Source organism: Scyliorhinus canicula, chromosome 13, assembly GCF_902713615.1.
Source record: "Scyliorhinus canicula chromosome 13, sScyCan1.1, whole genome shotgun sequence".
In the NCBI taxonomy this organism is placed as follows: domain Eukaryota; kingdom Metazoa; phylum Chordata; class Chondrichthyes; order Carcharhiniformes; family Scyliorhinidae; genus Scyliorhinus; species Scyliorhinus canicula.
Window position 1 is genome coordinate 146,389,642 of NC_052158.1, and position 25,304 is coordinate 146,414,945.

The following is a 25,304-nucleotide window of genomic DNA, read 5'->3' on the forward strand; positions in this document are numbered from 1 at the left end:
AACTTTTACAGATGCACTATGGAGAGCATCCTCTCGGGCTGCATCACAGCCTGGTATGGCAACTGCTCGGCCCAGGACCGCAAGGAACTTCAGAGAGTCGTGAATACCGCCCAGTCCATCACACGAACCTGCCTCCCATCCATTGATTCCATCTACACCTCCCGCTGCCGGGGGAAAGCAGGCAGCATAATCAAGGATCCCTCCCACCCGGTTTACTCACTTTTCCAACTTCTTCCATCGGGCAGGAGATTCAGAAGTCTGAGAACACGGACGAACAGACTCAAAAACAGCTTCTTCCCCACTGTCACCAGACTCCTAAATGACCCTTTTATGGACTGTCCTCATTAACACTACACCCTGTCTGCTTCATCCGATGCCAATGCTTATGTTGTATATCTTGTGTTGCCCTATTATGTATTCTCATGTATTTTCTTGAATTCGGTTCAATTCCCTTTTCTTCCCATGTACTGAATGATCTGTTGAGCTGCTTGCAGGAAAATACTTTTCACTGTACCTCGGTACACATGACAATAAACAAATCCAATCCAATCCAATCCTGACAACGGGCATATTTGTTATGAGCAGAAGAATGGGATCTATAGAGGAATAAACATCCTGATCCTAGATGTGGAAACTGAAGTAGCATATGGTGCAATTAATAAAATGACATGGAGGAATTTGAAGATTGCTATAATCCATAGGCCTGAATGATTGTTGCAAATATAGAAATTGCAACACAGAGGCAGGCCATTTAGTCCAAACCAGGCCTTGTCAGGGTTTATCAGCCATCTGAGCTCCAGCCCAAACTGCTGTTCTTTCACGCTATGTGGATGTCACTGGCAAAGCCAGCATTTGTTCTCCATCCCTAATTACCCTTGAACTGGAAGGCTTGCTAGGTCAGAGGACAGTTAAGAAGACTGGGCCTGGAGTCACATGTAAGTAAATGAAGTTGCCATAGTCTCAGATGACCATTAGGCTGCTGTCCCCTTTGAAGGGGGAAGAACTGACCGGTGATGATGTAACCTGAGGATCACCACACTTCAGGTGGGGAGCAAGGTTGAGAAGGCGTGGCCTTCTTGAATAACCTCAGCTGGTACGGGGATTGAACCCACACTGCTGGCCTCGATCTGAGTCACCAACCAGCTGCCCAGCCAACTGAGCTAAACCGGCTCCCTCATCTACCAGATCTGACGCGGCAACCCTCTTAACCGTGCTGACGCTGGACCTAACCGGCTCCCGGCATCTACCAGCCTCTCCAGGGAGGGCACCGTTTAGTACTCGGCACCTAGGGGTCTCCCAGGCCAACTGAGGCCCCTGGGTGGTCAAGGGACAGGGCAGCATGGCTCTCTCCCGGCACCTGGGCACTGCCAGGCTGGCACCTTGGCGCAGCCACCCTGACAGCGCCAAGGTGCTTGGGTGGCACTGGCAGGAGCACTGATGGGGTGCCAGTGTCAGAGTGGCACTGCCAAGGAGCAGGGCCCGAGGGGGCCATGCCCATGAAAGAAGTGATGAGTGAGGTGTAAAGGGCGGCTGTAGGAAGGGACCTCAGAAGGCTTGGTAGGGGGTGGGGTTGAAGGCTAGGTTCCTGGAAGGGGAGGTCCAAAACGGGGCGTTGGAAAAGAGGGGGGGCCCCTCAGCGTCCCCATAGCAGGGTGTCCTCACCTGAGGGGATGTGGGGTAATGCCCATGTGTGGAAGTGACATTGACCATGGTCGGGGGCTTTGGGGCACCCTCAACCTCACTGAGAGATTGGTGCACACCTTCAGAACGGTGGCCTGATCTCCGAGGAGCCAGTGTGGCCGGCGGGTTTGGCTCCCCAGTCATGGAAAAAATGATGCGTGTAGACAAGCCCAGAGAGACACTGCCCAGGGCCCGAACAGTGACCACGCGTGGCTAGAAAGTGATGGCGAAGCCTGCCAGCAGAGCCGGGGAGAAACCTCCCAGCCAAACCTGCCTGAAATGACACTTTGAAAATCTGTTACATCGCGCCCAAAGTCTTGGAATTTCTCAACTTCCTGCCTCCGTCACTTTCCTCAACTCTGCTTTGCAGCTCTACTGAAGGCACACTTTGTATGTGAAACTCGAGCACTGTCGCTCACCTTCCTCTTGGGGGGGGGGGGGGAACCAATTCTTTTGCCTGGTACATTTCTCTGGTGGGTGGTGTAACTGGTGCGAAGGATGGAGGAATTTCTTTTTGAAATATTTTTAATGTCATTTTGACAATTTTTATGCAGAGTTTACAAAAACCAATCAATAACACATAATAACCGCCCCCTCCCCCCCGAGATGGCAGCTTTAAGTGCAAGTTGAGTCCTGCGTAACTTGAGCTTCCGGCGATCTTTTAAACGCATTGGATGGAATTCTCCCATGGGCCCACTGGCGGGTTCACTGGCAGGGTGGGGGAAGAGTAGAATTCGATGGGCGCCCAAAAAGTGGCTTCATGCGGGCATGAATTTCACTGATGATCCTCCGCAGGTGCCCGTCGTGGCAAGTTGGAAACCCGCTGGAGGCTGGGGTGAGAATGATTTGCATCCAGCGAATGGGTTGCAGTTGACCGCCCGACCGGAACCTTCCACCCACGCCCGGTTCTCCGCCATGCCAGCGGTAACACACGCCAGTCCAGAACATGTCGGGAACAACCTGGCAAAGTTGGGACTCAGCTGAAACGTGCCAGGGGCTGCCTCCGGTGTCTGGGATGGAGGCCGCCAACACACGTGGACCCCTGAACATCACAGCAGTTGGTAGGGGGGAGCGGCATCTATCAGGTGGATCTTCCCCAGATTCAGTGTCATCGAGGATTTTCATCTTCCAGCCACATCGTGTTCCTGGAAATCCACCTTCTCTCTTCAATGGTGGGTCATTGATGTCGGTCGCCTTTTAACATGGCACCCAGATATGATGGCGGGCTCCACACCATCATCCTCGCCTCGGCATGGCGTTAATGTCCCGGGTGTATCATTAATGAGATCGGGGCCGGAAGATGTGGCCTGGTTTTCCGCCAGCCGGAAAACATTTCCCATTCCTGCCCCCAACACGGGACCTAGTAACCATGATAGGGGAACTCTGCCCATTGTGCTGGAAACTAGCCTGGTCCATGACATGGGCCAGGACGAATGAAGCATTAGTGTGAGTTTGCACTAATTCTTCTCCTTTGTAGGCCGTTGAGGAAGCTCCAGAAATTAAGCTGGAACAAAGACACTAAGACAGGTCATGTATCCTTTATCTGTCAATCCAAAAAGCTGAACACATCCAAAAACCCGACTTCTTTTGAACCTCATCGACCTTTAGCGTGGGAAATCTCGTTATTCGGCTGCACTGTTTCCCTTGCACGTCTCTGGTGAACATATTATTCAGTGGTTCATCTGTCTATTCCAGCCATTTTACTTACTTTAGACTCTTTCTTGACTCAGCTTAGGCTATTGTAATGTCAGATTATATCAAGCATTTGAGAAGCAAAATTCTCTGAAATCCAAAATGCAATCGGCCCCGAGGGCCTTACATAAAGGATACTGGACCTGGCGCAAGTTTTGAAAGAATTTTTAAATTTTATTTTTAAATTACGAACGTGTGACTACTGCTCCCCAATCTGCATTAGCAAATGGTTCTGTATATTATTTAAAAGTGATTTTCAGTCATTTAATTCAGGATACTGGCAGGTGCTGGATGAACAGTGTGATTTAAAATGCGATAGCACCAATTTCAGTTGCATAAATCAACATTTACCAAGCTGCCATTCTTAAATGTATCAAAGGATAGTTTTCAAAGCAAAAATCTTGGGAAAAATGACTTCAAAGCGCTGCTCGATTACACCAGTTCACGGCAGATTTCAAGACGAGCAAATGAGTTTGAGCAGAAAATAAGGGGAAGAAAAGACTTCAGAACTGTCACAATTTAGGGCACAATTTGGGGTGGAGTTGCTGACTGGCAAATTGTGTGAGCCCGTCTCCTGATCCTTTCTTCATACATAAGTCAGGAGTGTAAAGGAATACTCTCTACCTGCCTGGATGAGTGCAGCTCCAACAACACTCATGAATCGTGACACCGTCCAGGACAAAGCAGCCCGCTTGATTGCTCTGCCTTCCACAAACATCCAAAGCACTCCACCACCGACAAACAGTGGCAGCCGTGTGTACCGTCTAAAGTAACTCACCAAGGTTCCTTAGACAGCACCTTCCAAACCCATGACCAATACCATTTAGAAGCTGGGAACCCTCCCATCTTCGAGTCATTCACCACCCTGACTTGGAAATATATCCCCACTCCTTCAGTGTCGCTGGGGCAACAGTGCTGTTTGGAACTCCCTCCCTAACAGCACAGTGGGTGTATCTAAACCTCAAGGACTGCAGCTGTTCAAGAAGGCAACTCACCACCACTTTATGAAGGCCAACTCGCGATGGGCAATAAATGCTGGCCTAAACAGCGACGCCCACGTCCCGTAAATGAATAACAAACAATATACTGTGCAACGAAATATGTAACTTAGTCAAAACCTCGCAGATATGGATTTGAAGCCTATGATCTCTCAAAGGAGATTCTCCCCTACCCGGCGGGGCAGGGGGTCCCGGCGTAGCGGAGTGGCGCCAACCACTCTGGCGTCGGGCCTCCCCAAAGGTGCGGAATTCTCCGTACCTTTAGGGGCCAAGCCCTCACATTGAGGGGCTAGGCCCGCGCCGGAGTGGTTGGCACCACACCGACTGGCACCAAAACCGGCGCCAACGGCCTTTGACACCCGGCGCCAGGGCTGGCCGAAAGACCTTCGCCATTTCGCGCATGCGCCGGTGCGTCAGCTGCCGCTGACGTCACCACCGGCGCATGCGCGCTGGGGGATTCTCTTCCGCCTCTGCCATGGCGGAGGCCGTGGCGGCGGCGGAAGAGAAAGAATGCCCCACGGCACTGGCCCGCCGGCCGACCGGTGGGCCCCGATCGGGGGCCTGGCCACCGTGGGGGCAACCCCCAGGGTCCGATCGCCCCGCGCCCCCCCCCCCCCCAGGACCCCGGGGGCCCGCTCGCGCCGCCGTTACCAGAGGTGGTTCAAACCACGGCGGCGGGATTGGCCTCTCAGCGGCGGGACTTCGGCCGGAGAATCGCCGCAGGGGGCACGCTGATCGGCGCGGAGGGCACGCTGATTCGGGGGGTGGCATGATTCCCGACCCCGCCAATTCCCGGGTGGCGGAGAATTTCTGCCACGGCGGGGGCGGGATTTTCGCCGGCCCCGGGCGATTCTCCGACCCTGCGGGGGGGTCGGAGAATTTCGCCCCTGATGTACCTAAAGACATACTTGGCAGCAGGATGAGCACTACTGCATGGAAATGGTCCTTCTCCCTAGCCCAGGGTCAACAGTGTTAAGTGTAGCTCTTGCATTCCTGCATGGATAATCCTTAGCAAATCTAGCTCAAGCTGGGAATCAAACCTGTGCTTTTCTGCGACAAATGCAAAATACGGAGGATGCTGAAAATCTGAAACAAAAACACAAAGTGCCGGAAATACACAAGTGGTCAGGCAGCAAATGTGAAGTGAGAAACAGATTTAATGTTTCCGGTCAATGAGCATTGAAATATTACCGGGGAGGGGGGGATAGGGCGGAGAATTGAGTGGGAATCCCAAAAATGGCTTTTACACCGGCGGGAATTACAAAGAACAAAGAAAAGTACAGCACAGGAACAGGCCCTTCGGTCCTCCAAGCCCGTGCCGACCATGCTGCCCGTCTAAACTAAAATCTTCTGCACTTCCTGGGTCCGTACCCCTCTATTCCCATCCTATTCATGTATTTGTCAAGATGCCCCTTAAACGTCACTATTGTCCCTGCTTCCACCACCTCCTCTGGCAGCGAGTTCCAGGCACCCACTACCCTCTGTGTAAAAAACTTGCCTTGTACATCTCCTCTAAATCTTTCCCCTCGCACCTTAAACCTATGCCCCCTAGTAATTGACTCCTCTACCCTGGGAAAAAGTCTCTGACTATCCACCCTGTCTATGCCCCTCATAATTTTGTAGACCTCTTATCAGGTCGTCCCTCAACCTCCTTTGTTCCAGTGAGAACAAACCAAGTTCATTCAACTTCTCCGCATAGTTAAAGGGAATTCTCCACTCGAATGTTGCTGTCCCACCACTGTGATGTCACTGGATTTATTTTTTTTTAATATTTTTAATCAAGGCTTTTTACATATATACACAGACTATCAGCAGAACAACACATCAACCAAACAAACAACCAGGGGTCTCCGATACCAACAAGCCACCACATTCCACCTTCCTCACGTTAACCCCCTTACCCCCTCCCACAAACCTCCCCTCTCTCTTACTGACCCCTCAATTCTCCATGAAGAAATCAGTGAACGGTTTCCATCTCCCTCAACCCTTAAGGGCAGCACGGTAGCATGGTGGTTAGCACAATTGCTTCACAGCTCCAGGGTCCCAGGTTCCATTCCGGCTTGGGTCGCTGTCTGTGCGGAGTCTGCACATCCTCCCCGTGTGTGCGTGGGTTTCCTCCAGGTGCTCCGGTTTCCTCCCACATTCCAAAGATGTGCTGGTTAGGTGGATTGGCCATGATAAATTGCCCTTAGTGTCCAAAATTGCCCTTAGTGTTGGGTGGGGTTACTGGGTTATGGGAGGATAGGGTGGAGGTGTTGACCTTGGGTAGGGTGCTCTTTCCAAGAGCCGGTGCAGACTCTATGGCCTCCTTCTGCACTGTAAATTCTGTAAATTCTAAACCCACCCTTATAGAGCAGACGTGGCCTTCTGCAACCTCAGGAATTCTGCCAGGTCTCTCGCCCACAGCACTGGCCACGGCGGCTCCGAGTCCCGCCAATCCAACAAAATCCATCTCCGGGCTATCCCCTATCTCTCCCTCCTGGATTTCTTTGGGCAAAGTGTCTAAAACTACGATGGGAAAAGCCGGCAGCACAGCCAACAGGCTAACCTCCCGCTGTTCCCGCCTGGGATAACACTTTGCACAAAGAAAACGGCAAAATCCCGCCCGTTAACTCTTGTTTCTCTCTCTCCGCAGATGCTACCAGACCTGCTGAGTTCATTTCTGGCTTTCCTGGTCTGTTTGCTGCTTTATACAATTGTCGGAATTTTATTTCTGTAATTGATTCAGACTTTTCCTGAACTGCAGGAACACTGACACAACATGAAACAAACAGACACAACACATGTGTAAAGTCTGAGCAACATCTGTCAAATTGCTTCTGCCTCAAAATAATAAAAATCAATCTGACCGCATGCAGGAATTTAAATGTCACTGTATGTCCTTAATTTATTTGTCAATATAAATCTGCAACCTACCAGTTTAGCGATAACTGCAGCCTTTCCCTTGATAGCTGCTGCCCTTTTGTGATGAACCAATGACCCAGAAACTGATACAAACTGTTAGCTTTTCTTTAATGACATTTTTTCCAAGTGAAAGCATATCATAGACCGCTTTCAATTTAACTTCATGTCTGATTGAGTTATTTCTCCCGGTTTTCATAGAATCACAGAATTTACAGTGCAGAAGGAGGCCGTTCGGCCCATCGAGACTGCACCGGCCCTTGGAAAGAGTGCACCATTTAAACCCACACTTCCATCCTATCCCCGTAATCCAGTAACCCCACCTCACCATTTTGGTCACTAAGGGCAATTTATCATGGCCAAACCACCTAACCTGCACGTCTTTGGACTGTGGGAGGAAACCGGAGGAAACCCAGGCAGACACGGGGAGAACGTGCAGACTCCGCACAGACAGTGACCCAAGCCGGGAATCGAACTTGGGACCATGGCGCTGTGAAGCCATTGTGCTAACCACTATGCTACCGTGTTGCCCTAAAGGGGATGGCAGCCAAGTGGCTTGATCCGAGGGCCATTCTGTTCTGCAATTTGCCATCACAAAGCCCGCGGGGATTGTAATAATAATATAATAATAATAATTGCTCATTGTCATAAGTAGGCTGCAATGAAGTTACTGTGAAAATCCCCTAGTCACCACATTCCGGCACCTGTTCAGAGAGGCCAGTACGGGAATTGAACCCGCGCTGCTGGCCTAGTCCTGCATTACAAGCCAGTTATTTAGCCCACTGTGTTGGGGAATTCCCACCCGTTTCCCCCAATCCGTTGTGTGAAACCAGCTCTTTTCAGCTCATTGGTCCCCTCAGGCAGCCATCGGAGATCCGGGGCGTGAAGGCTGGATTTGCAAATGCCGTGTGGGTGGGGCATTGAAAAACACAGGGCTGGCTTCTCCTTTCCTAAGTGCCGGCTCAAATGGAGAATCTGCAGGAGGTACAGAAATCGCCGGCGACCCCTCACCGATTCCTAGCACCGACGCCGACTGAAACACCCGCCTCCCGCTCCACAATCGGCCGGAGAATCGCCGGGTCTCAGGCCGCGCATGCTCACGGCTGATGACCTGCAAGCGGTCGCGCCGTACAACACGCACCGGCCATGTGTGGACCCAACCCGCCATCCACAATCCCACAACCCACCCCCTACCAGTACCCCCTCCCCCCGTCGAGCGGCACGGATCCCGGCCGAGCGTGGTGGCGCTGGACCCACTCCGCAGCCGGCACGCCGGGTTCACGATTTGTGGGACCACGCCGGGTCCGCGCCGTCGGGAACTCGGCCCATCGGGGACGGAGCATCGTGGGTGGGCTAGCCAATGAGACGGCAACGTGCATTGCGACTGCGCACGGCACGTGTCTCAAAGACGCCATTTCAGAGGAACATGGCCGACCTCTGTCAAACCGGCGCCGACCCCGATTTCGGCGTCAGAGCCCATTCTCCGCCAATCGCCGAACACGGAGAATCCCGCCACAGTCTCTAAAGGACGTGCTGGCATCTTAACGCCTCTGGGACCGTTTTGGATTTTGCACTGGATTGGTGGAGGTGGGGGGGGAGGAATGGGAGGAAGGCACCCAGCACCAATAACCGTCCCCATAAGCTCCTTGGGAAGCTTGTTGAGGGGCTGGTGTGGACCAGAGCAGGAAGTTGCAAAGGTTTCTTGGACAGGTTCAACCGGCCTTCTTGTACACTTCAGCGCACAGCTGTTGGGTTCACCTTGGGGCCCAAGTAGCTTTATTGGTTTTGGGCCTCCCAAAACCAGCACGAGTGCTGGTCCGACCTTATTGCTAAAGACTGCGCGTCTGCTTTTTTCCACTTTCCATTCCGTGCTTGCTCTCTTCTTCAAGGTCTCATGTTGGGCACTGAGCTCATCTCCTGGTCAATTAGGCCATTTATAGTTTTTAAAAATACCATTGCAAGCACAACACATCTCAGGCAGTTTTGGGGTTGGGACCTGTGTTCCGATCCTAGTTGATGTTACAACTGGACGGGAAGATCCCAGAATAGATCCCAGCTCAAAGGACTGTAACCTTTTCTTTAATCAAATGTGGAGGAGCAGAGTCACAGGGCCGCTAATTAGTTGTATCATTTATTACACATGGAAAAATCAGTTTATAACACAATACCCCTTTACTCCGCCAATAAGCTGAACAATTACTCACATATTTTACGATTAACACAGATGACAAAGCACATTTGAAGCTACAATGGTCTGATTGGAACACAAAGTCCCATTGATGTAAATAAAATGCCTGTGGTCGAATACACACTCCAATCTGAAACCCCACGTGAATATCTGTGGATGCCTCCTCAGAACCCCCCACCCGGGGATTGTCATATCAGAGTTTCCAAACTCCACTCCAAGACACGCTTAAAAATCTTTTCTCGTAATCCTTCTTTCCATTAACGGTTTGCATTCCAAAATCCTATTCATGTTTTCCAAAAGACTGTTATGAACAGAGCTCCAGCTGCACTTTTACCAGTGAATCCAGTCCAGAATTTTCCACCAACCCCCTTCAGGATTCCTTTGACTTGACTGACTTCCACTGTTACAATATACACTCTGATATCCAGCCACGGGGCTGGTTTAGCTCACTGGGCTAAATCGCTGGCTTTTAAAGCAGACCAAGCAGGCCAGCAGCACGGTTCAATTCCCGTACCAGCCTCCCCGGACAGGCGCCGGAACGTGGCGACTAGGGGCTTTTCACAGTAACTTCATTGAAGCCTACTCGTGACAATAAGCGATTTTCATTTCATTTTTCATTTCAATACTGCCTTACCAATGACTTTAAATGTGTTTCCCAGACTCTAGTATGTCATTTTAAGCTTAGTATTACCTTAAGAACCTTTAGGATTACTTAAGAAACTTTCAGAAACCAAGCTTCTCACCAGTTTATGCCTTCTCAACTTTATCTGCAGTGCCCACGAACAGTAGGTGGAATTCTCTCAGCCCAGGCCGGGCCGGAGAATCGCCGGGCCGGGCGCGAATCGTGCCACGCCGTCCCGGAGAGCCAAGAATCGGCGCCATTTGCGCCGGCGCGACGCCAGTGGACCCCCCGGCGATTCTCTGCCCGGTGTAGCCAACTCAGATGGCCACCTGCAAAGGACCATGGGAATTATGGCCAACCCAGGACTCAGACAGACCCAGAGCTTGTGTGTGTATTTGCAACCCAGATAGCTGGACGCGCTCGTTTGCATTCTAATGGCCCATTTCCCCAGAACAAAAAAACTGTACTCAGGTAACCGATAAATCGACTAATCGGCGGCACTCCCTTTACTCAGGGAGCCCAAACAGCCAAGGTCAATGACCGCTAAGGACACGCCCAGCCATCAAGGCACCCGCCCCTTTATTGGCCAAAATCGAAGGCATTGATCGAAGCCTGTTGAATTATTGGGTCCAAGTTAAGGACTGCCCCAAAGAGTGCGAAATCCTAGAGGGACAAGAAGAGACACAGCCACGTGCTCGGTCTCTCTTGGATCCGGCCTATGCCAACCCAAGTGCAGCATAAGGACCAGACAGACAGGTTCAAGACCAACGATCGCTACCAGACGGTTGAGCCCAGCAGAAACAGAGCCACTTCTTCCACCCAACCACGCAAGATCCGGACAAAGGCCTTGTCCATCTGCATAGAGCCGGTTGCCCTGAAGTTAAGTATAGGTTATTGTAGTTGTTAGGTGTAGTTTAATTTGTAGTGTTTTGTGTTGCATGTCGAAGTAATCCTTGTGTGTAAATAAACCATCTTTGAACTTGAACTGACTAACTGGTTGTATGGTCCTTTGATCGATATCCGGTAAAGTCTTCTAGTGGTATCATTTGATACCTGGCGACTCTAAAGAGCATCATTATTAATTGGCAACATTGGGATGGGCCAAGCAGCCACCCAAAAAAAGCCCAGTCCCACCGGGCTGGGGGCCTCTTTTGTTCTGAGCTGGCCCCGCAGCCCCACGCTATGTTGCATCAGGGCCAACACGGAAAAGGGAGCCACTGCGCATGCACGCATTGGCGCTGGTCCCACCGCGCATGCGCAGACTTGTGGCGCCCATCTGATGCCAGGGATCGGCAGTTGGAGCGACCTGGGTCACTCCAGTGCTGTGCTGGCCCCCGTCGGGGTCAGAATCGCTGCTCCTGAAACCATTGAGAAACACAACGGCGTTTACGACGGTGTCAACACTTAGCCTCAGGATCACAGAATCCCGCCCAGTATTCTGTCTATTTCCAGGTTTCGAGAACCAACCGTCCTTTTGTTTCCCAAGCTTGTTTTCTTGCACATTACCCCACTGTACAGCTCTCTTGCCTTGAGCAGAGCTGAGAGATGGTTCCTCTTCAGCTGTCTAGCTGCAACTGCCTTGGCTTTTCAGTTAAAAAGAACAACAAAGGAAAGCTTTTTGTTTTACCTTATAAGGGCTGTTAGTTGCTAAGCAACGCCTGCATACTTCTGCTGGCCTATTGACTTTTCATGCCAAAGCTCTCTCCATGGCAACAGAATCCCAGCTGGAATTGAAACCAACTCCCCCACACACACAAAATCCTCTGTCCACCATGAATCTAACTACAGGTCCCTTCCAGGCAGAGAAACAAGAAATTAAACCCACGTAAAACCATACCTTATTTCTTATATTTACCCATTCAATATAAATCCCTTAAAACTACCTATAGTTTCCATACATCTGGAACTAATTCGGGTGTCGGGCTCCTGACCCTGATTTTGAAATCTGGTCACAGGGATCACCAGGTACACAGTCATAGACATAAACCCCAAAATGCCACATCAAAAGTTGTCAACAAACACATTCATTCTTTGCTTTTCTGTGGGGGATGCATTTGGCTACGTTAAGCTGAAAGGCAACAAGCTCGTTCTTCAGTGGGAAGCCGGTGGAGGAATTGAGGATGACACCAACTGTAAGACCATTGAATATAGACTAGAAACAGAAAAACTCAGCAGGTCCGACAGCATCTGTGGAGAGAGAGAAACAACTCTTCGGATTTCCTCGGAAATCATTTAAGTTCTTTATGATCACAAGCTCATTAAGCATTTCAGTCAACGTTTAAGGAGGTTTTGGGGGAGGATAATTATCTGCAGAGAAAACAATTGCAGAGCTACGGGGGAAAGGTTGGGCAGTGGAACTAGAGGAGGGAGCCAACACGGATATGATGGTCTGAATGGCCACATTCCGTGTTGTAACTGTTCTTTGGTTGTAAGTTGGTGGTAGTTTTAACATTGGACTAAGGTGTAAGTTGGGCCATATAGAAATGGTCGGCCATTATACACAACATACATTTTTTTCTCCGTTGAAGTCAAGGGAATGGAATAGAGATGGGACATTTAACAAGTGACCAATCAGACGTTGCCCAGTTTACACAAACGCCAGAGTTAAAATTACCCTATACCAGTTTCTTTTATTATTTGTGACAGTTTGAACCCAAGCTCTGTTAAAGTGATTCACTGTATGTGATTCAAAGATTAAAAATAATTTTTTGCAAACATCTGAAGGGCTATTTTCTATCACATGGGGCCCATTGGAGCATTTTGATACTCAATAATGGAGATTGTGCAGGGATACTGTCATATCCCTAAGACGGCAAAGTGATCAGAAACTGCTTAATTCAAACCTTACCTTTTTGTTCATCTCAAAAGTGGACTTTGCTGAACCAAAAGATGGCTGTTACAGGTCAAATGATTCACAAGTTGGCTACTGTTTCTGGAAATTTCCAACAGTTATTACTGGATGAACGTTCAACCCTGTGAAATCTCACTCCTCTCATTGTGAGGCCACGTTACAATCAATGAGACCAGAGACCAGCAGAGGATCTGTCCCCTCCCACATCAAGTCCAAGCCCCCTCGAAGTCTGTTTCTCTGGAAGATTTCTACCATTGCCTGCTGAGCAGACCAAGTCTCTGTCTACCAACCTCATCTTGACTTGTCACTACCAACTTTAAAGGAATTCTGAACCTACCTGAGCTGTAACTCCACTGTGAAGGAACCCTCACTGGACACTGACTTTCTGGACTGATATGCATATCTATGGTTCCTTTTCTTTTAAGTTATTGATCATTGCAAAAACTCCTCTTTCCTATTTTTTTTATTGTGTTCTTGTGTACGTATGAGGTTGTGACCAACGCCCAGGTTTGAATATGTGAGTAAACTATACTTCAGATTCATCTCCAAAGAGAATTTGCTGCAAGTTACTTTAAAAATTGACCTCACAAACTGAGGCTTTGGGGGAAAATGCCACAGCCGATACATAAATTACAATACCTCTCCTTACAGACAGACAGTGAGAAAATACAGGAGTTTAGGTTTGCCTCTCTTCCCTGGTCTATAACAATGGGCTTTGCAGTAAGTAATATTCCCTCAGTGAAACTCTGTAAACTCACACAAATGCACGACACATTAGGCTGGATTCTCCACCCCACGATGCAGAAAATGCGAATCACGATCAGGCGGAGAATCGGGCATCCAGCCAGAACCGGGGTCCGTGCCCTGCGCAGATTTGGGTCCCTTCCTGGCGATGAGGTTTCAGCCCCTTCCTGGTGGGGGCGTGCAAAGCCACCATTTACATGTATTTACATGCACTTACCAGGTTGGACCCAGTATGCGCTGTGCTTCCGTAATGCTCCGCCCCTCTCCGAGGGTCCTACCAGCATCACTGCAGGGTGGTGGCCCTGGGCAGGCAGTATCAGCGGGCCTTGCCCACAGAGGATGTTGATGAATCGCTGTCAGATAAACTCTGGCTCCTCATCGTTTGACAAGGTCTGACTCCTGCCTTCAGGATCATATTCCACTGTCCGCCTGGGTGATCCCTGCATGTGTGCTGGCCATTCCATCTCACAGGCCCTTATATCCTTTAGGGGGGAGGGGGGGGGGCGGTTATGGAGATGGTGAGCGGTGAGGGGTCACTTACTGGGTACGCTGTCCTACTCAGCAGCCTCACATCTCTGGCCCCATTCTCTGCCACTTCTGAGGTGGAACGTTCAATTTTCTTGGGGGTGTTGCCCCGTGCCATCCTCCAACACCCACACCCACACCACCAACATGCCACATCCCTCACCCGGCACACCCTCTACACCCAGCCCAGCCCATTCCTCACACCCTTCGGACAGAGCATTGAGGAAGGTCAGAATGTTGGTGAAAAGGTGTTTAATCATGACTATAAACATTGATATAGAACATAGAACATAGAACAGTACAGCACAGAACAGGCCCTTCTGCCCTCAATGTTGTGCCGAGCCATGATCACCCTACTCAAACCCACATATCCACCCTATACCCGTAACCCAACAACCCCCCCTTAACCTTACTTTTATTAGGACACTACGGGCAATTTAGCATGGCCAATCCACCTAACCCGCACATCTTTGGACTGTGGGAGGAAACCGGAGCACCCGGAGGAAACCCACGCACACAGGGGGTGCCCTGTATATGCCCTGACCCCTACCTCTAATCAATGCGCTGCACCCATGCCAACTTGACTGGTGTCTACATAGTGTGGCCATCTAAAATGGCTGCCCGCAAAGAATGATGGGAAATGTGGTCAGGCCTGGGACACAGTCAAGCTGCAGCTTGTATATTTGCAAACGGCAGTCCAGGCATATATGCAGGAATTCACACCTGCAAATGGGCCATTTAAAGGCGATTAAAGTAACAATATGACTGTTATGGGAGAGGTGTTTTCAGAACCCCAAAATGTATCATGGAGTTCAACCAACCCCCACCTTTAATGGATTGTTGCTTTTGAAGCACACGGCTTGTTCCCCAGGTGTAGTATTACAATTGTGGACACGTGGTTTTTAAAACAAAACAATGTTTATTCAATTAACTCAAATTAACCTTTTAAATAAACATTGGATCTCTTAACACCCCTTACTTCAAAGATAACCCCGCAAATAATACAACATTACCCAATCCTGCAAACTGTTCCTTTACACATCCAAAAGACTTAACAAATCCTTCAAACAGAAGCACATTAGATTTATATTCAATACTGAGACCTTTTTACAATTCCGATTTCACCAAAGGGTTAAGAGATAGTCCTTCATGGCCGAGATCACCAGCAATGCAGCTCACAGCTACACCCAAGCTTTCTTCAAACTGAAACTAAAACTCCCAAAAAGCAGAAGTGAGCTCAGCTCCCCCCCCCCACCCCGTGTCATCACTTCAGTAATATAATCAGCTCATTTTCTTAACGGTACATTTCTTAAACATCCAATTCTTAAAGGCACTCTCACATGACAGGACTATCAGGTCCATCACATCGCCTTCCAGACTAAACGGCACCGAGATCTTGCTCGGAGCCCTCCTAGGATTGGCCACTGAGTGCCTACCCCCAAAGTGATGTGGCAGCCCCTGATTGGATGTGACCGATCAGAGGGTGGAGCCCTGATTAATTGATTGACAGTGACCCAGAAACCACCCACAACAGGGGTGTGGAAAACTCAAGCCAGTTAAAAGGCAGTGGAACCATCTTTTCTGTCTCAGTTGGACCGGCCAGGCACCTGACCACTAACTGCTGCACAGCTCCTGACATCAGCCAAGTTCAAGGACCCGCGACATCTACCGAAAGATGACCACTCCTCTCACTCCTCTCATTGTGAGGCCACGTTACAATCAATGAGACCAGAGACCAGCAGAGGACCTGTCCCCTCCCTGCCAGCCCCCCCTCCCCCCCAGCGCCCCCCAGCCGCCCCCCCCCCCCCCCCCCACTCGACCTCCAGTCACCACATGTGAGGAAACAGATAAAGGCCTTCCCTGCACCGAGCCGGTCATTTGGAAGTTAAGTCAGGCCTCACCAATGCCCGACACAAATGGAGTAAACATCTCTATTCCTATACTCAAATTCTCTCGCTATGATGGCCAACATAGCATTTGCATTCTTTAATGCCAGTTGTACCGGCGACTGGTGCACGAGGACACAGAGGTCTCACTGAGTGTCTCCCTCTCTCAATTTACACCCATTCAAATAATAATATGCCTTCCTATTTTTGTTACTCAAGGGGGTAATCTCACATTTATCCACATTATACTACATCTGCCGTGCATATGTCCATTCACTCAGCCTGTCCAAATCACACTGAAACATCTCTGCATCCCCCACACAGTTCACCCTCCCATCCAACATGGTATAATGTACAAATTTGGAGATAATACATGTAGCTCTATCACCCAAATCATTAATATATAATGTGTACAGTTGGGGTCCCAGCACTGCAGTACCCACACGTCACTGCCTGCCAATCAGAAAAAGACCCATTTATTCCAACTCTTTGCTTCCTGTCTGCTAAACAATTTTCGATCCATCTCAAGCACTACCCGCAATCCCATGCGCTTTAACTTTACATAGTAACCTGCTTTGTGAGACCTTGTCAAAAGCCTTCTGAAAGTCTAAATAAGCCACATCCACTGGTTCTCCCTGGTCAACTCTACTGGTTATATCTTCAAGGATTTCCAGTAGATTTATCAAGAATGATTTCCCGTTCATAAATCCATGCTGATGTTGTCTGATTATGCCACTGCTTTCCAAATGCTGTGCCATGAAATCCCTGATAATGGACTCTAGCAACTTCCCTGAGACCAACATTAGGCTCACCGGTCTGCAGTTTCCTGTTTTCTCTCTGCCTCCCTTTTTGAATAACGACGTTATATTAGCTACCCTCCAATCTGCAGGAACCACTCCAGATTCCAAAGAATTTTGGGAAAAAAACAACAATGGATTTACTATTTCTTGCGCCACTTCCTTAAGTACTCTGGGATAAAGATTATCAGCCCCTGGAGATTTATCCGCATTCAATCTCATGAAATCCCCAAAACCATCTCTCAACTAATACTGATTTACTTCAGCTCCTTACTAAAACTTGTGTTGCTCGGAACCTCCTGTACATTATTCAAGTCTTCCTTTGTGAAGACAGAAGCAAAATACGAATTTAGTTCCTCAGCCATTCCTTTGTTCCCCGTTATGAATCCCCCCATTTCTGAATATAAGGGCCTATAAAGGTTTTTGTCTATTCTATTCTATAGAAACTTTTACAGTCAGTATTTGTGTTCCCCGCTAGCTTATTTTCATATTATATTTTCCCCTTCTTAATCAATGCCTTGGTCCGCCTTTGCTGAATTTTAAACTGTTCCCAACTCTCAGTCTATTGCTTTTTGTTGATAATTTGTATGTCTCTTCTTTGAATCTAAAACTATCTCTAATTTCCTTTGTAAAGCATGGTTTGGCCACGGTTCCCTTTCTATTCTTGCACAACATAGGAATAAACAAATTTTGGAATTTACCTATTCGTTCCTTGACTGCCTGCCAATTGCCAGTCCACTGCTATTCCGTTCAGTAATGTTTCCCGGTCCATCATAGCCAACTCATACCATCAGTTACCTCCTTTATTCAGATTCAGGACCCTGGTCACAGAATCAACTACCTCACTATCCACCCTAATTAAGAATTCTGTCATATTATGGTCACCCATCCCCAAGGGTTCTCTCACAATTAGATTGCCAACTAATCCTTTCTCATTGCACAACACCCAGTCCAAGGTGGTCTGTTCCCTTGTTGGTTCCTCAATGTATTGGTCCAGAAAATCATCCCGTATACACTCCAGAAATTCCTCCTCTGTTTTACTGTGACTAATTTGACTCACTCAATTAATTTGAAATCTGTGATCTACAGATTTTTGTCAACCAAAGGCGCAAAATAGAGTAACCTCGCCAAGCAACAATGGTCTCATTGAGTAGCGAATCTTGGGATGTGGGTTGGGCCAGCATTTGTTGCCCATCCCTAACTGCCATTTCTGGAGTGGGGGGGGGGTGCAGTTAAGAGTCAATCGCATCAGTGTGTGGATCTGGAGTCACATGTAGCCAGACCATGTAAGGATGGCAGTTTCCTGAAGGACATTAGTGAACCAGATGGGTTTTTACGACAATCAGCGATGTTTTCATGATCATTGTTAGACTTTTAATTCCAGATTTCTATTGAATTCAAATTTCTGTATCTGCTATGGGAGGATTCGAACCCAGGACCCCAGAGCAATATCCTGGGTCTCTGGATTAGTGGTTTAGTGACAATACCACTGTGCCACTGCCCCTTCATACACACATGATGTGTGTATGAGTTTTCTAGTGTGGTGATCCCAATAGATTGTTATCTGGGTCTGATATGTCTACTGACTAAAGTTCAGCAAATTATGTCAGACATTCAGAACTTATACTCATTGTTCTGCTGTCCCTGCATTTTAATTTAGGATAAAAATGTTATATACAGGAGCCAAAATATGTATTCCTGATTCGTTGATGCAGAATTTATTTATTTTTTGAACTGAGAAATAGTTGATGTTTGGGAAATAATTTTTCCACACATGAAATATGATTCATACGAGGAATGCGATGGAACAATATTTCAATTAAAATCACCAAGTCTTGGCTTCATCTTCAAACAGAAGAATAATTGATTCCCTACAGTGCAGAAGAAGCCTATTTGCCCATCGAACATGCACTGACCCACCGAAAGGGCATTCTAGCTAGGTGCACTCTTCGCCAACCCCACCCTACCTTCACCATCGCCATAACCTAACCTGCACATCCCTGGACACTAAGGGCAATTTAGCACGGCCAATCCACCTAACCTGCACATCTTTACACTGTAGGAGGAAACTGGAGCGTCTGGAGGCAACCCACACAGACACGGAGAGAAAGTGCAAACTCCACACAGACAGTCACCCAACAGGCCAGAATCAAACATGGTCTCTGGCGCAATGAGGCAGCAGTGTTAACCACCGTGCCACCCACAATGTCAATGTTGGCATAACTTTAAATCAGTTATATATCAATTTAAAAATGACATTTCAAAGGGCTTGCTTTAAAGGATGGTGAATATATGGGGCTGGATACTCCACTCCCCGACGCCGAAATCGCGTTCGGCGGTGGGGCGGAGAATCTGTTTTGGTGCCGAAATCGGGAGCGGCGCCGGTTTTTCAATTCTTTACCTCCTGAAAATTGGCATACTCAAGGAGTACGCCATGCCGTGTATCCACCACCTCAGGCCATTGCCTGCCCTGCGATGCTCCGTTGCTGACCGACCAAATTCCCGATGGCGTGGCATACGTGTGCTCACACCATCTGGGATCCTCGCACGGTGGCTGCAGACTCAGTCCGGGGTCGCCACAGTCGGGGGAGGGCCGATCGGCTGGTGGGAGGGCTTCATTCGCGGCTGGGGGCACTGTGGGTGGGTGGTCAGAGGCGCACGAGCAGCCGATGCAGGACACTACTTAGGCGGTCCAGGTCCATGGGCTGAGTCCGCCATGGAGCATGGCGCCGCCGCTGCTGGTCGCCGCCGTGCGCATGCGCAGCCTCTGACCTGAAAGTGGGGGGGGGGGGCGTATTGGCAGCTAGAGCTGTGAGCTCCACAACGGCTCCCTACTAGCCCCCAGTAAAATGGGGAATCGGTCGCCTTTTGACACCGGTTTTCCTGGCGTAAAAGACCTCGGGCAGGATTCTCCGAGCCGAAATCGTGTTCAGCATGGGCGTCAGACTCGTGATTCTCTGCCGGCAACTGGCCGAGTTCCCTCCGGCGTGTTTCACACATGGTGCCACCCAGGAGCTCGGAGTGACACTCAGCGGCCGTCCTTGTGGGGGGCGGGGGATCCATTACCCAGGGGGACCTTTAGGACGGCCAGGCTCGCGGTGGATGGGGGGGCCACCGATATGTAGGCGCCCGCGATCTGGGTGGGGCCTATATTTACGGGGTCGGCCCGCTGTGTGGCTCCGCCAACGTGCAGCCAGAAGTGCAGGTCCCCGTACAGGCAGCCAGAGCTGCGTGGACTATTCCGGGGCTCTGCTAGCCCCCTTCAAAACAGAGAATCACTCGGGACTTTCGGGAAAAAAAGTCCAGAGTGATTTGCGCACATTTTCTCACGTACCCGGGATAATAGCCCCATTATCAGAGAATCCGCCCCACATCATTTCCGACGGCATCAGCATTTAGTCTGAAAATCAGAGAGTCCACCCCATGGAGTATTCCTCCAGCTGGATGCCCTGATGGAGGGTCAGGGTCCTGGAGCAGTGGGATTGGTTGGTTTGAATGCAGGTTTGGTTCTTCTCTTAGCTCTCTTGCTCCTGAATCAGAACGTTAATAATAATCGCTTATTGTCACAAGTAGGCTTCAATGAAGTTACTGTGTCGCCACATTCCGGCGCCTGTTCGGGGAGGGCCGGTATGGGAATTGAACCCACGCGGTTGGCCTTGCTCTGCAATACAAACCAGCTGTTTAGCCCACTGTGCTAAACCAGCCCCATTATGAATGAGAGCACCATTTATATTCTGAAGCATTGTCAAAGGTGCTATTCTTTTGGATGAGATGCTAATCAAGACTTTAGCAAATATGTTGCCTTGGATATTTAAGATACAATTACTGTTTGAAGAAGATAAGAGAGTTATTCTGGTCAACTGTCCTCCCATTATAAACAGATTTGAAAATCGCTTATTGTCACAAGTAGGCTTCAAATGAAGTTACTGTGAAAAGCCCCTAGTCGCCACATTCCGGCGCCTGTTCAGGGAGGCTGGAACGGGAATTGAACCGTGCTGCTGGCCTGCCTTGGTCTGCTTTAAAAGCCAGCGATTTAGCCCAGTGTGCTAAACCAACCTTTTTCTGTTTTTCTGGAGAGGTACAAACTCCCAGATGGGGAATTGAACCCCGGTCTCCAGTCATCCATTCTGTTACTGCTTAAGTGGCGTGGCTGTGCGCAAAACAGGCATCATAGTTGCCTCCATTGACTGCAACTCAAAACGACTCAAGGGATATAATTACAGAGCTACATAAATGCAAGTTTGTTCTCATAGATAACTCTCCTTTCTGAATATACCACCACGTTTAGAAAGAGTGATTGCTGATGCTGGGGCTGTTGATTTGCTTTTTCAGGAGAATGCAACAACACCCGATCAACATTGGCTGACAGTGACCTGACCAAGCCGGAGGGATCACCAGAACATGGACTCAGTGACCCCTCTGATTTCCTCTGAGACTTTAGTTAACCGGTTCATACGTTTCAAGGGGAGCTTTCCCTTCACTGAAAACCAAAGCCAAGGGATTATTGACCGCGAGCTGCCAATTCTGCATCATGTTCCTCGGCCTCCCAGTCTTATGGTCTGTATTGCCTCGAGCACTAAATTACTCCAAAGGGACGAGCTTCCCTGAGTGATATGAATTTTGATGACCTGTGAACATCTGCTTGGCATTTCCAAGGCAATTCTAATGTCAATTTGGTGACCTCAGTATACTGAATTAAGTACTCTGTTACAACACTGCTGTAACCTTTATTCCAACTTAAAGCATGCACTCAGGCACATGCCAGTGAAGTATTTAAATAAAAGGATATTTTCATCCAAGGGAATGGAATGCCTTGACATTGCTGCTCGTAGAACTGCTAGCTTGCTACAGATGAAGTGGCAAAGGAAAATTGCTTTTCTAAAAAAAAATGTTTTTTAGGAAATCAATTAAGATGAATGCAACAGTGAAAAGTACAATAGATACTGTGGGAAATTGTATTTGATATCAGCCCAGATTTCATAGAATTTGCAGTGGAGAAGGAGGCCATTCGGCCCATCAAGTCTGCACCGGCTCTTGGAAAGAGCACCCTACCCAAGGTCAACACCTCCACCTTATCCCCATAACCCAGTAACCCCACCCAACAAGGGGGATTGGCCATGCTAAATTGCCCGTAGTGTCCTAATAAAAGTAAGGTTAAGGGGGGGGTTGTTGGGTTACGGGTATAGGGTGGATACGTGGGTTTGAGTAGGGTGATCATGGCTCGGCACAACATTGAGGGCCGAAGGGCCTGTTCTGTGCTGTACTGTTCTATGTTCTATAACACTAAGGGCAATTTTGGACACTAAGGGCAATTTATCATGGCCAATCCACCTAACCTGCACATCTTTGGACTGTGGGGGGAAACCGGAGCACCCGGAGGAAACCCACACACACACGGGGAGGATGTGCAGACTCCGCACAGACAGTGACCCAAGCTGGAATCGAACCTGGGACCCTGGAGCTGTGAAGCAATTCTGCTATCCACAAGGCTACCGTGCTGCCCTTGTGAGAGAAATGCCAATTCTCTCTGACTGGGGTTTATTCAGAGCCACTTCACTTTGTAGGGCCAGTAGGAGGTTTTGTGTGTGTGTGTGGGAGGGGTGGGGGGGGGGGGGGGGGGGGGGGGGGGCGCGGGGGTGTTGTTGGAGACAAGTGCACACCACAAACCTGCTCAAAACTCTGCACTGAGGTCACATGGATATGATTGGTTAGAGAATCGGAAATGCTATACCTGTGGGATGAGGAGGGGGTGATTGAATTTAAATAGATAATCTTTATTATTACAAGTAGGCTTACGTTAATACCGCAGTGAAGTTACTGTGAAAATCCCCTAGTCGCCACATTCTGGTGCCTGTTCGGGTACACAGAGAATTCAGAATCTTCGATTCACCTAACAAACACGTCTTTAGGGACTTGTGGGAGGAAACCGGAGCACCGGGAGGAAACCCACAGGGAGAACATGCATACTCTGCACAGACAGTGACCCAAGCGGGATTCAAACCAGGGACCCTGGTGCTGTGAAACAGCGATGCTAACCACTGTGCTCCCATGCCGCCCACATGCTCTGGATGGGGAGATGGGGTGGGTGACATAAACCCTACCAGCCCGGCAGAAACCCAGTGGGTGGTCAGTTAAAATTCCCTCAAGCTACTCGCTCGCAGGAAGATCACCCGGATCCCACTTTTCCCCACCATTTCCAATGTTAACGGGCACTCCTGGACTGCTGGTCAAGTCGCCCATCCAAAGGCAGCCAGGTCCTAATTGATGCAGGTTAATTGGTGTCTGATCGCAGGCCAGATTGGAACCATTACAATTTTACCTTCAGGTGAAAACCAACGTGAGGTGGTTTGGAAAGTTGACAAGGCCCTCCAGGTAGTTCTGATACTTTCTCTTGTGGAGGCCAAGAGCAATAGGAGAGTGTGAGGTCCCTGTGAGAATCTATGTCTCCCCTGCCCTATATGGACCACATGACACTGCACCATATGTCCACCTCGCTGACAGTGAGGCAACTCAGAACCCCCTGATTTACTTTAACCCTTTCATGTTGGACTCTGTCCTATGAAATCGTGCATTGAACCTGGAAGAAATCTCAAGACAATGTTATCTGTTGACTACTCTTGTGCCTACTATGTACGTACTGTGTACGTTCCACGGCCGCAGAAAAATACTTTTCACTTGTACTTCGGTACATGTGACAATAAATCAAGTCAAAATCAATCAAAAAAAATCATCTCACCTGGGTGAAAACTACATCAGGACTCAGGCACACTTCCCAAATGGACAAAATGGTCCCAACATTTGGGGACAAGTACCAATCCCCATTTTTTTCTGTTTATTGCACTTTCGGGAATTGCATCCCACAGCTCTCCCCATTCAGGTCAGGAAAACCTGGCAGAGGGGGGTGGCTAAAGCAATTCACACTGTGTGCACCCTCTGGGGTGCCTTGTGCTGAGTAACAGGTTAATCTTAATACAGTTCGATGTACCCACATGTGATGTGAAAGCTCCTTCCTCCCAGGCCACATTCCCGCAGCCGCTGTCCCTGGAAAATCCCATATGTTATCTGCCCGATGAATTTCTCCAGCTCTGTCCCGGACGCGTTGACCAGCTGGGCTCCGGTCTTGCACAGGAGGGAGCCCCGGACCCAGCGCTGGGTGCCCAGGGCCACGGCCGCCGTCAGGGCAGACAGCAAACTCAACAGGCCGGCTCCGCAGAAAGTCACCCTCTTCTGCAGGCTCGGCATCTTAACCTGGGCCCGGGGCCACTGGTATTCCCCTCCCTGTGCCAGGACACTGCACTCTGCACTTCAATATTTTAACACAGTCTCTCTCCTACAGCAACATCTCGTTCTGGCAGCACAAAGTAGCAACTTCCAATCGCAAATCTTCCTCTCTTTTTTTCTTCAGGATGTGGGGTGAGAGGGGGTAGGAAAGCTTCGAAACTCCAGTCACAATACAGGAACGCTCCAGGAGTTTAGCTCGAGTTCCCAAATCGAGTTGCTCGGTGTGATCCTCGTTCTTCCCACCCGTCACCGAGTTACAAGAGTCTTAAGTTACATCCTCTCTGTCTCTCTCTCTCTCTCTCTGTCTCCCTGAGTAATGTGATAAGGCCGCTTTATTCCTCTCGCCTCCTCCCAGCCCTGTCCTCAGACTGATTGGACCAGTGAACCCAGAGTAAGGAGCTGTCCTCATCCACACACACACAGGCACTGGAGACAGGTCTGATTTACAATGTGTGTTCCCAGGAACAACCCCCTTCCCCCAGGCCCATCTGGGCAACTGCGGTTAGCGCTGCTGCCTCACAGCGTCAGGGAGCCGGGCTCAATTCCGACCTTGCGTGACTGAATGTGTGGAGTTTGCACGTTCTCCCGGTCTCCATATGGGTTTCCTCCGGGTCCTCCAGTTTCCTACCAGAGTCCAAAGATTTGCCGGTTAGGCGGACTGGCCGTGCTAAATTGTGCTTTAGTGTCCAAACGTTAGGTGATAGGGTGGGTGAGGTGGTCTAGGTTAGGGTGCTCTTTCGGAGGGTCGGTGCAGACTCGATGGGCCGAATGGCCTCCTTGAACACACAGAGTCACAGAGTTTTTGCAGTACAGAAAGAAGCCCATTGGCCCATCGTGCTTACAAAGGCCATCAAGCACCTATTTTTTCTAATTCAATTTTCCAGCATTTGGCCAGCATGGCGTTTCAAATGCTTATCTAAATGCTTCTTAAATCTGTGAGGATTCCCGTCTTCGCCACACTTTCAGGCAGTGAAGTCCAGATTCCCACCACCCCCTGGATAGAGGCATTTTCCCGCCGAATCCCTCCAAATGTCTTACCCCTGACCTAAAATCTAAGCCCGTTGGTTATTGACCCCTCTACTAAGGGGAAAAGTTTCTTCCTATCCACCCTATCTATGTCCCTCATAATTTTGTACACC

The 25,304-nt window shown here is 49.3% G+C and overlaps 1 protein-coding gene across 1 annotated transcript in view; it reads right to left on the reverse strand.

Annotated features, from left to right (window-relative positions):
• Positions 1-24,537, reverse strand: part of clrn1 (clarin 1) — a 35,797-nt gene extending 11,260 nt beyond the window's left edge. The window contains exon 1 of the mRNA XM_038816949.1: positions 23,874-24,537. Coding sequence (XP_038672877.1) covers positions 23,874-24,126 — 253 coding nt within the window. The 5' untranslated portion in view covers positions 24,127-24,537. The remainder of the gene's footprint in view (positions 1-23,873) is intronic.
• Between the last annotated feature and the right edge of the window lie 767 nt (positions 24,538-25,304).